The sequence below is a fragment of the Festucalex cinctus genome, chromosome 20 (assembly GCF_051991245.1).
Source record: "Festucalex cinctus isolate MCC-2025b chromosome 20, RoL_Fcin_1.0, whole genome shotgun sequence".
In the NCBI taxonomy this organism is placed as follows: Eukaryota; Metazoa; Chordata; class Actinopteri; order Syngnathiformes; family Syngnathidae; genus Festucalex; species Festucalex cinctus.
The window spans coordinates 2,271,153-2,286,020 of NC_135430.1; the positions used below are offsets into that span (position 1 = coordinate 2,271,153).

General features: G+C 39.8%; 1 protein-coding gene across 2 annotated transcripts in view; it reads left to right on the plus strand.

The window, feature by feature from the left end:
* The window catches only part of mix23 (mitochondrial matrix import factor 23), a 119,936-nt gene extending 114,486 nt beyond the window's left edge, over positions 1-5,450 (plus strand). For both annotated transcript variants that reach the window (XM_077509371.1, XM_077509372.1), the window contains one exon: positions 4,515-5,450. In XM_077509371.1, the coding sequence (XP_077365497.1) occupies positions 4,515-4,560 (46 nt within the window). In that variant the 3' untranslated portion in view covers positions 4,561-5,450. The remainder of the gene's footprint in view (positions 1-4,514) is intronic.
* The last annotated feature ends 9,418 nt before the right edge of the window (positions 5,451-14,868 follow it).

Genomic DNA, 14,868 nt, shown 5'->3' on the forward strand with positions numbered 1-14,868 from the left:
TTTTTGGGGGGGATACGGGTGTGTCGGAGTAGGGGAAATTTTTTCCCTCTGCTCCGACTCACCTGCTCCCAATTTTAATGCACCACACGCACACACTTGTATATACACTGGGTGGGGCCACATTCACGGTGTAAGGGTAGAGCTCGCCAGTCGGCGAGCTGGCGGACTCAGTAACAGGGTTAGGTGTCACTAGTACTCTGGCGTGACGACCGGGGCCTCTCCCCACCGGGCTCGGTGTTCTGGTGTTCCGCCTTCTCCCCTGGTGCTTCCTCCTCTGCTTCCCCCCCCCCCGCCGCTGTGCAAATCTCGCGCGGCTGGAGGTGGGGTGGGCACATCTTCCCTCTCTGCGCTGCTGCCCGGTGCCGGTTTCCGGGGGGGGGGGGGGGGGGGGGGGTTCTTGCGGGGGGCCGGGTTCGCGGGGGGGGGTGGCGGCCGTCGGGGGGGGGGCGGCTTGTTTGGGGGGGGGTGGAGGTATGGGTGGGTGGGGGGTTGGGTGCTGGGGGTCGGGGTGTGTTCGGGGGTTTGGGGGTCGGGGGTGGTGGGGTCTGGGTCGTGGTGGATGGCGGGTTTGGGTGGGGTGCGGGGGGGTCGTGGGGGGATGGGGGCTGGGGACCGGTGGGGCGCTGTGGGGGCCCGCTGGGCCTCGTTCTGCGGCCTTGGGCTCGGGGGTGTGGGCCGGGGCTGGGGCGGGGGTGTTCCGGGTGTCTGGGTCAGCTCGCCAACCGGTGTCCGCTCGGGTGGCTTGGGGGTGGCCTTGGTGCTGCCGCGGCCTGGGGATTCCGGGGGGGGGGGGGGGGGGTGGGGGGGGTGCTCGCTTTGCTGGACCGCGGTTGACGGCTTCTTTCTTTGGTGGTGGTCCTTATGCATGCCAGATCCGTCGCACCAGCATCTACTGAAACTCAACAGAAGTACCCTCTCCCTCCCACAGCCCCTTGAATCAGTTGGTGCTGGTGTCTGTGGTTCTCACTTTTCTTTATCTAGCCTTCCCTCCTTCCTCTCTTTAGTTTTTCCTCTGGTCACTTGAGATCTTAATTTATTAGAAGTATGAGGTTTCTGGGGTTGGCATAAGACTCTGGTTTTGTAACCACGCAGGAGGGGTCTTGTTGGTGCTGGACTTCACTTTGATGGATTGGATGTACTGGCTTCTATGGATCTCACTCTGCCTTATCGATCCTTCCCTCCTTCCTCTCTTTAGTTTTTCCTCTGGGCTCTTGAGATCTCGCTAAATTTGCTGGAATTTAGAGGCTTCCGGGGTTGGCGTAAGACTTTGATTTTGTAATAATGGGGAAGGCAGGAAGTGTTTGGTCGGTGCTGGATTTCACTTTGATTTACCTTTCTTTTCTCTTTATTTCTTTTTTTTTCTGACCTTTTCTCTGGTCTCCTGACCATTTAAACCTCACGACTCTGGCAAGATTCTGAAGTACCTGGTTAAGGCGAAGGGTAATGGGATATTTATAAGGTTTTGAATGAATGAGTATAAATTTATACGTATTTGCACGCACGCACACGCACGCACGCGCACGCACGCAAACGCACGCAAAAGCACACACGCAAACGCACGCACGCACGCAAACGCACGCACGCAAACGCACGCACACATACACACAAAAAAAAAAAAAAAAAAAGGAAAACGGGGGAACACTGTACCAAAGATTAAAACGAAGGACGTTTGCTATAATTATAGTTAGTTTTTGTTAGTTTTGTAAACATAAAATGTAGTTTCAGTTAGTTTTCATTTTTTTAAAAGCATTTTCGTTTTTATTTTATTTCTGTAACAATATTGTTTTTTGAATTTTAGTTTTAGTTTTTTCATTAGTTTTAGTTAACTAAAATAACCTAATGGCACCTGTTTTTCGATACCCTCCCTTCTTTCTTTGACCATCTCCAAACAAATTTGTTTTGTTAATTTTATTTGAACTGAGTCAAATGCCATTTTAGCATATGTCACGGGCCACTGAAAAATGGAAGGCGGGCCGCATATGGCCCCCGGGCCATTAGTTTGGACACCACTGGCGTACAACAACACCAGTGCGGTGTGCAGGGGGAGAATAGGAGCTGCTGCCTGCCGGAGAACTCGTGACCAAGTAGAAGTGAGTAGCCTAACTACAGGGTATATTTGATAAATGTGACAGCTAGACAGTCAAAACATTGCTGGTGCAGTGTACACACGTGCTGGCCAATAGTGTTGTACATACACATTTATATTGTCTTATGTTCTATAAAAGAATAAAACCTTATTGAATGTTATTTTTAAGACTATGCCATATGTCAAAATGAAACAATGTTCGGCACAACCTGTAAAGCAGTGGTGTCCAAACTATGGCCCGGGGGCCATTTGCGGCCCGCCATCCATTTTTTTTAGTGGCCCGCGACATATGATAAATAATGTCATTTGACTCAGTTCAAATAAAGTAAAAACAAAAATGTTTGGAGATGGTCAAAGAAAGAAGGGAGGATGTCGAAAAACACAGGTGCTATTAAAACTTATTTTAGTTAACTAAAACAAAAAAACTAAAACTCATAAAAACAATATTGTTAACGAAATAAAATAAAAATGAAGATGCTTTTAAAAAAAAGAAAACTAACTGAAATTGCATTTTATGTTTACAAAACTAACTAAAATAAAACTAACTATAATTACAGCAAAAATGTCCTATGTTTTAGTCTTTGGTAATTAATTTAATGCATGAGCCTTTGGGGATGATTTTAAATGTGATTTTTAGTAGATTTATTTAGATATAAACCGGAATAATGACGTCGCGACCATGGTGTTTTTTAAATATTGCGCACAAGTAATACACATAAAAAAACTAATACTAAAACTAACTAAACTAAAACTAAGCATTTATTAAAGAACTAAAACTAACCACCGTGAAAACTAATTAAAACTAACTAAATTTAAAAACACAAAACTCAAAACGAAATTAAAACTCAAATGAAAAATTCCAAAACTGTAATAACTCTACTTCACGTCCAATTAGTACCTTAAAAAACACATTTTGCAACTTGCTGTCGACTGAAAATGACATCACAAGGGCTCAGGTAACCAATCACAGCTCAGTTTTCTGGGTTTGGTCATGTGATATTCACAAGCTGAGTTGTGATTGGTTACCAGAGCGCTTGTGATGTCATTTTCAGTCGACAGCAAGTTGTAAAATGTCTTTTTAAAGGTACTAATTGTACATGAAAAATAATGACAATATCAAATTTATTATAGGCAAAATATTGTTTGACTGCCAAAAATGGCTAAATAAGTAAAGTATCCCTTTAAACATTCTCAATGTTCAAACTCTCATAAATTTTAGAAAATAGGTACATTGCTATAAAAAAAAAATGCATGCAAAATTGCACTAAAAAAAGATCTGCGAAACAGCAAAGCCATGAAAAGTGAACTGCGTGATAGCGAGAGAACACTTTTTTTTTTAAATATGTCCTCCTTTTTGACCTAAGAAGGGCCACCCTAGTAACAGTATACTCTAAATCAGGGGTCTGCAACCTGCGGCTCTGGAGCCACATGTGGGTCTTTCGTCCCTCTCATGTGTTGCTGTTGATCTCTAAAAAAATAAATAAATAAATAAATAAATAATACAATAATTTAGCAGAAATTAGCATTTCTTTTATGGTATTTCTTTTTATTTTTTGGATGAAATATTCTTCAAATGAATTCAGGTTTTAAAAGTGAATAAAAAGTGATAAAAAAGTGAATAATTAAATATTCCCCCCAAAAAATGTCAGATTCCAAATTTTTAAGATGTTATAAAAAGATGAAAACGTTTTTTTTGTTTTTTTTTAATTAGCTAAATAAATAAATATATATAAATTTCCACACAGGAAGAGGAACAGCAGAAATCTACAAATAATTGTTCATGGAATTCTCAAAAATGTGACAAAAAAGAAAAGTTTTAAAAAGTCAACTGAGATGTCCAAAAACAAAATACTTACTATGAAATATTTTTCGAATTACCAAAAAAGTCAGAAATTTAATAATTAAAAAAAAAGGCAAAAAAGAAAAGGTTCAAAAACAAAATCAATCACTAAAATTACAATAGAATGCCCACAAAACTGCCAAAAATGTCAGCAATTTGCTGGCAAAATGGCAGAAAATAAGTTTTAAAAAATAAATAAATAAATAAAAGACTAAAATGTCAAAAAAGAAAGAAGAGGCAGAAAATGTCCGTAATTTTAGACAAAGGCAGAAAAGTCTAAAAATGTATGAAAAATTACACACACAAAAAAATTCCAAAAACTGAAGACAAAAGGTAGAAGAAAATGAATGTCAAAGTATTGGATGCTGCATATTTTTGTGTTGTTTTTGGTGCAGCTCTCTAATTGGCTTTGGAGCCCTCAGTACTCAGTAAAGTACTAACACTAACACATTGTTGCCTTCATCACGATCTTCAAATGATTTGTTTTGCGGTTCCAGACACAATTTTGCTTATTTATTTGGCCTCAAATGGCTCTTTGGACATGAAAGGTTGCTGACCCCTGGTCTAAATTTTCACTCTCTGTTTCAGGTTTTTAACGAAAGGTGCCGAATACACTACTCACCTCCCAAAGTGAAATGAAGTTTAGTTCCATCCAAATGACAAAGACCGATCCAGAAACTGACCACCGTCTTGGCTCCAGAATGACTGCACAGATATTTCTGTCTCATTCATTTTGCTCATTTCCATCGATGATTGCGTGTTTTAAACGACCATCCTTCCTTCTAAGCGTGCGTGATGATTTGATGAAATTGTACAAAAGTTTTTTTTTCGTTTCTCTCCAAAACAATATACTGTACTGAAAATCAATGTTCCCTCTAAGCTGCGCGCGTGCGCAATTGCGCAGTGCTCTCACCACCTCAGCGCACAACAAATGTCTTGCAGCGCATTAAAAGAAAAAAAATAATCCTAACCTGCAGCTGTATTTACTGTTTGTATTTTTTTATATTATCTTCCTATAGAGAAATTAAAACTTTATAAAGTACGTGTGGTTAATGGAGTGGGAAAGTAAAATGTGACAAAAAGCTTAAATTCAAGACTAACAGCCATGTCGTGTCCCACAGGACAGAGCAGCTCCGTCAAAAACTACGGTGACGCCAGCCGGCGCGCGTACCACGCACACAACAGGACACCATTTCCACTTCATTTACAGTTTTAATAGCAGTTTGGGTGCGCACACAGTTGTTCTACTGCAGTTTGAAGCATGCATACATGATACAAACGCTCACACTCAGCACTGACGAGACTGCAGCAACACGCAACAGTGCCATTCAGGAAGTCCAAATATGGGCGTAGTTTACGAGCCTCTTCAATGAGGCTCTTCACGCGTTTCAGAAATGTTCACGTTTTCATAAATTACGTTTTCCATTATTTTTGACTGGACAATGTGGGCCCATATTTATAAAAATTGTTTTGAGACTTAATTATGCTTAAAATAACCTGTGATTAAAAACAAGTAACAAACTAGGGCTGAATCTCATGTCTGACACATGATGCACAAGTGGTTTGAATTTTTTTGTAACATACATACATCATGTAATTTATGATCTCAGGTTTTGGACAGGTGTAATTAACTCTTTGACTGCCAGCCATTTTCGGAAAAGGTAACCCCATACTGCCAGCTGATTTACAGAATTTTACCGATCTTTCAAGCTCCACAGAAAATGTTGTGTTAGGACAATGGAAACGCGGATACTACCAAATGAAAGATTGAAGTCTCATCTTTCATCTAAAAAAAAAGTTTGTTTCTAACTTATTCGGATCTTCAGTAATCAACAATAGAAAACAGCTTCGTTTCACCCAAATCCTCTATTTTCTTCCAAAATACGGAGAAATCAAGCTTTTTGTGAAACGATGTTATTTCATGCACTCTAGTGAATTTGGCACTTTTTTTTTTGCATGAGTGATTCTACAAACACCTAAACTTCTATAAAACACTACCCCAACAATAAAAATGTTTTTTGATTGCAAAATAACAGTTTATTTACATGCAACAGTAGCAATCCGAACAAACAATTTGGAAAACTCTTTGCAAACTATTTACACGTGCGCAACAGTTTTTGTCAGTCTGCTTCTGCATGGACTGATTTGCGTAGAGGTTGGTATGATGAACGATGTGCTGGAGAAGTTCATCCGTGATGAAGAGCTCCAGGATGTCAGCTGGCAGGTGGGAATTCAGCTCTGTTGCAGCATCCCTTGGTCCTGGTTTTGCAGCAAAGGGGAAGATGGTTGGCTGCCAGCCGAATTCATCAACTTCAAGTCAGTTTGTTTGAGTTTTTGTTTTATTTTGGTGAGTGTTGGTTGTTGGTGTTCCTGTCTTCTTCCCCAGTCTCGTTATGTTAACCTTGTCCACCTGCTTGTGTCTTCCCTTCCTGATGTGTATTGCTGATTGGTTACCCCTCCCTGCTGTGTCTCCCAGGTGTGTCCTGTTATTGTCATTAGTGTTGGTATAAGGGAGTGGTGTTCGTCTCGCCCGGATGTGGGAGCATTGTTTGCTGTTTGAATGTCTGCAGGGTGCGTGTCTGCATGTTTTGTCACAGTGGTGTCTTTTGACCAAGTTTGCCAAGTCTTCTACGCTAAGTTTGCCACGTCTTCTACGCCAAGTTTGCCAAGTCGTCAAAGTCAGCCACGCCAAGTCGTCAAAGTCAGCCACGCCAAGTCGTCAAAGTCAGCCACGCCAAGTCGTCAAAGTCAGCCACGCCAAGTCGTCAAAGTCAGCCACGCCAAGTCGTCAAAGTCAGCCACGCCAAGTCTCTGCCTCACGCCACGCCAAGTCTCTGCCTCACGCCACGCCTAGTCTCTGCATCACGCCACTGCAAGTCTCTGCATCACGCCAAGTCTCTGCATCACGCCAAGTCTCTGCATCACGCCAAGTCTTCGCCATGATCTGGGTCCACGTCCAGCCCAGTCTTCTCCCCTTCAGTCTCGTCCAGTCCTTCCCCGCCATAGTCAATAAAGTTCATTACCTCATCTTACCAGTCTGTCTTCCCGCCTGTTTCCACCGCTTTTGGGTCCATCCACTACACCTTCGTGACAGATCTAAAGCAAGAACAATGCTTTATTAAGGCACATTAATTATTAAGGTTTATTAATTACACATTTAATAATTGTTACCAATGGTTTCAACACTTCCACATCTGGAATAAACACAAAATGTGATTATGGTTGATACAATACTGAAGAAAAAATACAAAATAATACAGTTGTTGTAACAGTGAACTCAGAACTGGTCATTTATTGCTGTTGCAGTCAAGTTAAAATGACATTTTCCACAACATCAGTGAACTTTAAAGGCATTTTGAAAACAAAAAGCAAAAAAATACAGTTCATCTTTAGCACCTTTTAATATTGAGGTATATAAAAAACATAAACACAGAATTGAAACAGTTTTGTTTTTCAAGTAATTTTATGAAAAATCTAACATTTTACAACGTTTACAACGTTCAAATAGTCACCTAAGGCTGTTTGAAAGCGCTATATAAATAAAGATGATTTGGCCATTTGCTTCAAAACATCTTTTTTTCAACGTACTTGAAAGTCAGATATGCAGTAAATAGACACTTTTATAAACCATTACCTACAATGTATTAGTATGATTAAACAAATTCGGAAAATGTGATCACATCACTACGGACAAAAATAGTACAACTGCAACAGTAACACATCAAAACAGTGTTTTGTCAATATCAATGCAATGATGATGAACAGATCTAAATGTACATACATAAGGAAATGGTGGGCTATTGTAATAAAGATCATGTGCTAGTACTTTAAACCATAACATCACTATGAATATGTATGAAATTTGAGTGTCAGATTTAAGGCATTTCTTTACTGGCTTCATTCTTCAGACCAAAAAACTCCCTGCCTAATCTCTAGCCTTCATTTTAACCTGTACCTCTTAGCTATGTCAAGTAATAGCCTACCAAGAAGACCATCTTTGTGTTTCCTACCTAGCCATTCTGTCCACTCAATAAGAAAGAGATGGTCAGACAGCAAGGGCTCAGTTTGATTACCTCTCTGTCTCCAAACTTGCTCCTTAATGCTACGCCAGGCTCTTTCGATGTGCTGTGTGTGGGCACCTGTTTGGGGATCTACATACCACCTTGAGTGATTTACAGTCATATGATTGTATCCAAGTGCAGAGAGGGAAAGGTAAGCGTGCCATTCATCACTAATGATGTTTGATCCTATCCTGACATGATGTGCAATCAGTGGAACCAGGTCATGTCGGGTTCTTCTTTCCACCAGGCGCAGGACTGGCTTTACTCTCTTTCTCCTCTGCTGCTGCACACCAAGCATGCCAAAGACCCATTTCCGTCTCCTCCAAGTGCCACCCATTCTTCCTCTTCCATACTGTTGATGAAGACCAAAAAAGAAAAAAGAAACAGAAATAGCTCACATGGTGTAATGAACCACTTTCAGTCAACCTAAATGATTATGTATCATGAATTAAATCAAATTGGCCCATCGCGAGATGCTGTGACTATCGCGTGACCGGTAGCGAGACTGGGAAAATCTAACATGGCGGCGCTCTGCTGCTAAAATAGAATTAGCTTTATATTTCTAATTAAACCCGAATTTAATGATTAGATAAATTCGATTTTTTTCTTTTCTAAGAAAGATCGGAAATATTATCCAGTGTGGACGACCTCGAACGTTTTATTGACGATTATTTTTATAGCTGCGCGATGGATGATCTGGCGGCTAGTCGGGATAATCCTTCGGAAAAAAAAAAGGAAAAATGACTCGGCAACAGACACGGACGATTTAGCAACCGCCGACGTATCGGTGAGTATGCTGGATTCCATAAATAAAAAACTTGACGTCCTCTGTCTTATCCGCGAGGACGTCAAAGAATTAAAGGCAAGTTTGGAATTCGTTAGCCAACAGGTAAGCGATCTCCAACGCGATAACTCCGAGCTACGCTCCTCTCTCGTCGCTGTCACAGCCGAGTTGGAGACGATTAAAAAGGAAAATAAAATGCTAAAGGAAACGGTCTTAGATGTTCAATCCCGTAGTATGCGGGAAAATCTAATATTCTCAGGTATATCCGAAAATTCTCCAGATAATCCAGAGAGTGAGATAAAAAAATTCATGACATCATCGCTAAAGATCCCACAGGAGACGGTAAATAATATCTCTTTTCACCGTGTACACCGGCTCGGAGCTCGTAAGGGCAATAAGCCCCGTCCTATTATTGCTAAGTTCGAACATTTTAAACATAAAGAATTGGTAAAAAGTAAAGGACGGGAGCTCAAAGGGACATCTTTCGGGATGAATGATCAATTCCCAAGAGAGATAAACGAGCGGCGAAAAGTACTGTTTCCTATAATGAAACAAAATAGACAGGAGGGTAAACGGACTTCGATGGTCGTTGATAAATTATATATCGACGGCCAGCTATTCCGAAACCCAACCTCGACCCCTTGGCTGTTCTAACTGACAATTGGTAGAGCCGAGCATTGTGTGATTATTTGACGTATGTATATGTATATGTATGTGTATGTATATGTGTATATATGTATATATATGTATATGTATATGTATGTATATGTATATGTATGGATAATGGGTTACGAAATAGAATATGAATTTATATTACGCATAGGCTATATAGTAATAATAATAATAATAATAATAATAATAATAATATAAAAATATATTCTTAAAAAAAATAAATAAATAATAATAATAATAATCTCGCTTAGGTCACCATTTACTGGTGTATTGTTATGTTGAATCCCCCACAGATTTCCTTCACACTCACTTCCCCCACGTTTCTTCACTATTATACTTATCTACTTGCTATCTCTCTCTTTATATAAATTATATAAATTGCCTAATTACTCTTTTGCTATCCTACAATATGTTAATATTAATAAGCAGCTTATATAGATGTATACATAAGACTGAGTCTATATTGCTTGTATGCAGAAATTAGTTCTGGTCTCCTGGAATGTGTGTGGCGCTCGCTCCCAGGCAAAAAGAATAAAAATTTTAGACCATCTCTCAAAATTTAAGGCAGATATTTGTCTCCTACAAGAAACCCACTTACAAAAATCAGAAGAAAAATTATTTATAGATAAAAATTTTAGTCAAGTTTACTCTGCCTCCTATAATAGTAGACAAAGAGGTGTCTCTATACTTATACATAAGAATTTATTCTTTACTCTAAATAATATAGTAACAGATTTAGAGGGCCGATATATTATTATCCAGGTAACTATATTTAATAAAGTATATACAATTGGTAATTTATATGCCCCAAATAATGATGACCCTGATTTTTTCCATGAATTTTTCTCTCGGTTACTCGATTTAGCAACAAATTCTACTATTATTATTGGAGGTGATTTTAACACGGTCTTGAACCCGTTAATAGATCGTTCTAATAATACGATATATACAAGGCGATTACGATCCGCTAAAGTAATAGATGAATATATGGAGGATTTTGGCCTCAGCGATGGCTGGAGACTTCAAAACCCAACTAAGAAGGAATTTACTTTCTTCTCTGCTGTGCACCGATCATTCTCAAGAATTGATTTTTTCCTTACAAATAATTCTATTGTTGATAAAACTGCTATAAAAATACATTCTATAATTATAAGTGATCATGCACCAGTCTCCCTCACTCTACAAATTGACTCTACCTTTAAACCTCCCCCGATATGGCGTTTTAACATCTCATTACTGAAAGACGTAGAGTTTGATAAAATTATTAGAAGGGAGTGGGCAGATCTTTTGGAAATAAATGACTCTCCAAATATATCTCCATCTCTTCTCTGGGAAGCAGGGAAAGCGGTAATTAGAGGGAAAATTATATCATATTCAACTTATAAAAAGAAACAGGATAAAAAATTAGAAAAATACCTGGAAGATAAAATTAAACAACTAACGGATGAATATGTATTAAACCCAAATAATCAAATATGGATAGAACTACAGAATATAAAAATACAGTTAGATAACATGTTATCTAAAAAGACAGAGTTTATAAAACAACAGTTGAGATATAATAATTTTGAACATAATAATAAATCAGGTAAATTCCTGGCAAATCAACTTCAACGGAATCGGGAAAAATCTCTTATAACGGCTATTAAAGATATAAATGGTGAATGCACACAATCACCAGAAGAAATTAACCATATTTTTTATAACTATTATCGAAATCTATACACAGAAATTAATAGACCTAACCCTGAATATATTGAGGAATTCCTAAACAGCTTAAATATACCTCAGTTATCTATTGAACATAAAGATATTCTCGATACCCCGCTTACTATAGATGAGTTGTATCGTGCTTTAGACAGTATACCTAATGGCAGAGCACCTGGTCCAGACGGCTTTCCGGCTATATTTTTTAAACATTTCTGGTTAATGTTTGCTCCATTATTTCTAAGAGTAGTAACTGAAATTAAAAGTAAAGGTGATATACGTCAAGATATGAATATAGCAGCAATTAAACTTTTATTAAAGCCAGAAAAAGACCCTACCCTCCCGTCAAGTTACCGACCGATATCACTAATTAATACCGATATTAAAATTATCGCTAAGGCCTTGGCATCTCGATTAGAGACGGTAATCTCGACAATTATTCATAGTGATCAAACAGGTTTTATTAAAGGTCGTCATTCTACTAATAATATTAGGAGACTCTTTAACTTGATTAGTATGTCACAGCGGTATGATAAAAAGGCAGTTGTTATTTCGCTGGATGCAGAAAAAGCATTCGATAAAGTTAACTGGTCCTTCCTCTTTGCTGTCTTAAATAAATTCGGCTTCGGGGAGTCATTCATTCAATGGGTCTCAATATTATATGATTCTCCTAAAGCTACAGTTACTACTAATGGGATTACATCACAGAGTTTTACTTTACAAAGGGGAACAAGACAAGGGTGCCCAATGTCTCCTTTATTATTTGCTATATTTATTGAGCCGCTTGCATTAGCTATACGTCAGGATAGACGGATCCAAGGAATCCACTCCGGGACAATAGAACATAAAATTAATCTATATGCCGATGATATATTACTCTATTTAGAAGAACCTGCTATCTCGCTAGGGGAAGCATTTAAATTAATAACTAAATTCTCTCACTTATCAGATTACTCTATTAACTGGACAAAATCAACATTATTACCTATTACAGAAAATTCATGGAATCCTACAAGTCAGGATCCACACTACTCCTTTCCTACAGGTAATTTAAAATACTTAGGTGTTAAAATTCCACCTAAAATAACTGAATTAACTTCTTTAAATATTTCACCATTATTGGATAGTATCCGTAGTGACCTGGAGCGCTGGAATAATCTTCCAATCTCTTTAATAGGACGGATAGCTACTATAAAAATGAAAGTTTTACCAAAGATTAATTATTTATTTTCAATGATTCCATTTAAACCTACGTCTAACTGGTTCCAATCGCTGGACTCTGCTATCATAAAATTCTATTGGAATAAAAAAAAAGCCAAAATTAGTCTATCTACTCTTCAGGAAAGTAAATCTAAAGGAGGTTTAGAGGCACCAAACTTTATGTACTATTATTTAGCTAATCAACTACAATATCTTGTGCTATGGACACAACCCAACAGAGATACTAACTGTTGGTTGGAATTGGAGCAGAAGGATTGTAATAATCTTAGACTGTCAGATTTACTCTTTATTACAAAATCAATAAGACGACATAATTGTTTTAAAAACCCAATGATAGCCGCCACCCTGACTGCCTGGTGGAAGGCATTAGAAATTACAAACTCCCAATTGGCGCCCTGTGGGCTCTCTCCCATTTGGCATAACCCCGACTTTCAACTTAATAATCAGTCGTTCCATTTAAGCCTATGGGAGCAGAAAGGAATTACACACCTTCATCATCTTTTCTCAGATAATAAGTTTATATCGTATACAAACTTGGTCCAGAAATATGAAATAAAAAAGGGAAATTTCTTACATTATCTGCAAGTTAAAAATATGGTTAAGAAACAAATCCCAACACTTCAGGATACGCTCCAACTGCCTGTCTTAGCTAAAGATATTATAAAGCTTTCTCCAACAACAATAAAGAAAATATCAAAAATATATAAGTTATTTTTATACACAAATAAAACGTATTTACCGACTTTAAAATGGGAAAAAGACTTGTCTATAGTTCCGGAACCAGACTTTTGGACCCAAATCTGTGAAAATGTATTTAAAATGACCAAACAGACAAATTTGCAACTTATCCAATATAAGATACTTCATAGAACATATATTACACAATATATGATGAAAAAAATGGGACTCTCTGACTCCGACATTTGTCTCCAGTGCTCACAAAACACTGCCGATACTTATCTTCATGCTTTATGGTCATGTACTCCAGTGCTGCATTTCTGGACTAAAATCTTGGAAAAGCTCGCTGATATATTAAACTGTAGGCTTCCTTTATCTCCAAGATTGTGTTTACTAGGTGACTTAACAATAACTGAGCTACCATGTAAACAATCTCAATCTATATTTATAGCCCTTACTATTGCTAAAAAAATAATCCTTGTCAATTGGAAAAATAAACAATCTCTAAATATCGACCACTGGTTAAACTTACTAATAAATTATATCTCAATGGAAAAAATCTCTGCCTTAAATAAAAATCAAGTATCAAGATTTAAACAAATATGGTCTATGTACATAGAATATTTTAATCTCAATTTGGCAACTTAATCCTGCCAAGATTCTGCCTGTTAACGAGAGCCACCACATCGTTACAACTTCTGTTTTCGCTGCTTCTGTATTTGGTATTTTGTATCTGATTGTTTTTATTTTTATATAGTCAGGAACCTAGTTGCTGCTAGTGGGCTCGAGCATACCACACTATACGACACTATACTCATTAACTCCTTAAGATCTATTTCTAGTGGGCACTAAGCATCAACACTTGGTGTTACTGCATGCTAATTAGTCAATTTTCTTGACGCCGTCCCCTGTGGTCGGGCGGGGGTGGTTCTGCCCCCCCCCCCCGTTGTCTGCTCGGTGGCGGTTGCGTCTTGGCCGCTCCCTGGGCCCCCTGTGGGGTGCGGTGTTGGGGTGCTTCCCCTGGTGCCCGGGGCGGTGCCGTCCCGGCGCGGTCCGCTGCTCCGTGCCCGGCGGCGCGGTTCGGGGTGGGTGGGCCTCCGGTGTGCCCCGTGGTTCCCTCTCCCCTCCCCCTTCCTCCCCCCCGTCGCCTCTCCCTCCTCGCCTCCTCCCGCCCATCCTCCTCTGCCTCCCGGTCCCTTTTCCCTTGTCGACCCCCCCCCCCCCCCCCCCCTCCTGCCCTGCAGCCGCCCTTTCGCCTTCTTGTCGTCTTCTCCCCAACACATTTCTTGGTGGGGTGGGGAAGGGTGGAAACACCGTCTTCACCCTTCAACTCCCCTCCAATTTTAATGCACCTCACGTCCAAGGGGAGGGGTGAGTTGGGGCGGGGAGCCATCAGAGGGGATGGACTGCAGTGCCTGGCAGCGCTGTGGTCCCCCCCATTTGTGTCCCTGCCCCACCACTTTGTCCCTCCATTCCCTTTTTTAATGCACCACACATATACATATTCATTTTTTTGGGGGGGATACGGGTGTGTCGGAGTAGGGGAAATTTTTTCCCTCTGCTCCGACTCACCTGCTCCCAATTTTAATGCACCACACGCACACACTTGTATATACACTGGGTGGGGCCACATTCACGGTGTAAGGGTAGAGCTCGCCAGTCGGCGAGCTGGCGGACTCAGTAACAGGGTTAGGTGTCACTAGTACTCTGGCGTGACGACCGGGGCCTCTCCCCACCGGGCTCGGTGTTCTGGTGTTCCGCCTTCTCCCCTGGTGCTTCCTCCTCTGCTTCCCCCCTCCCGCCGCTGTGCAAATCTCGC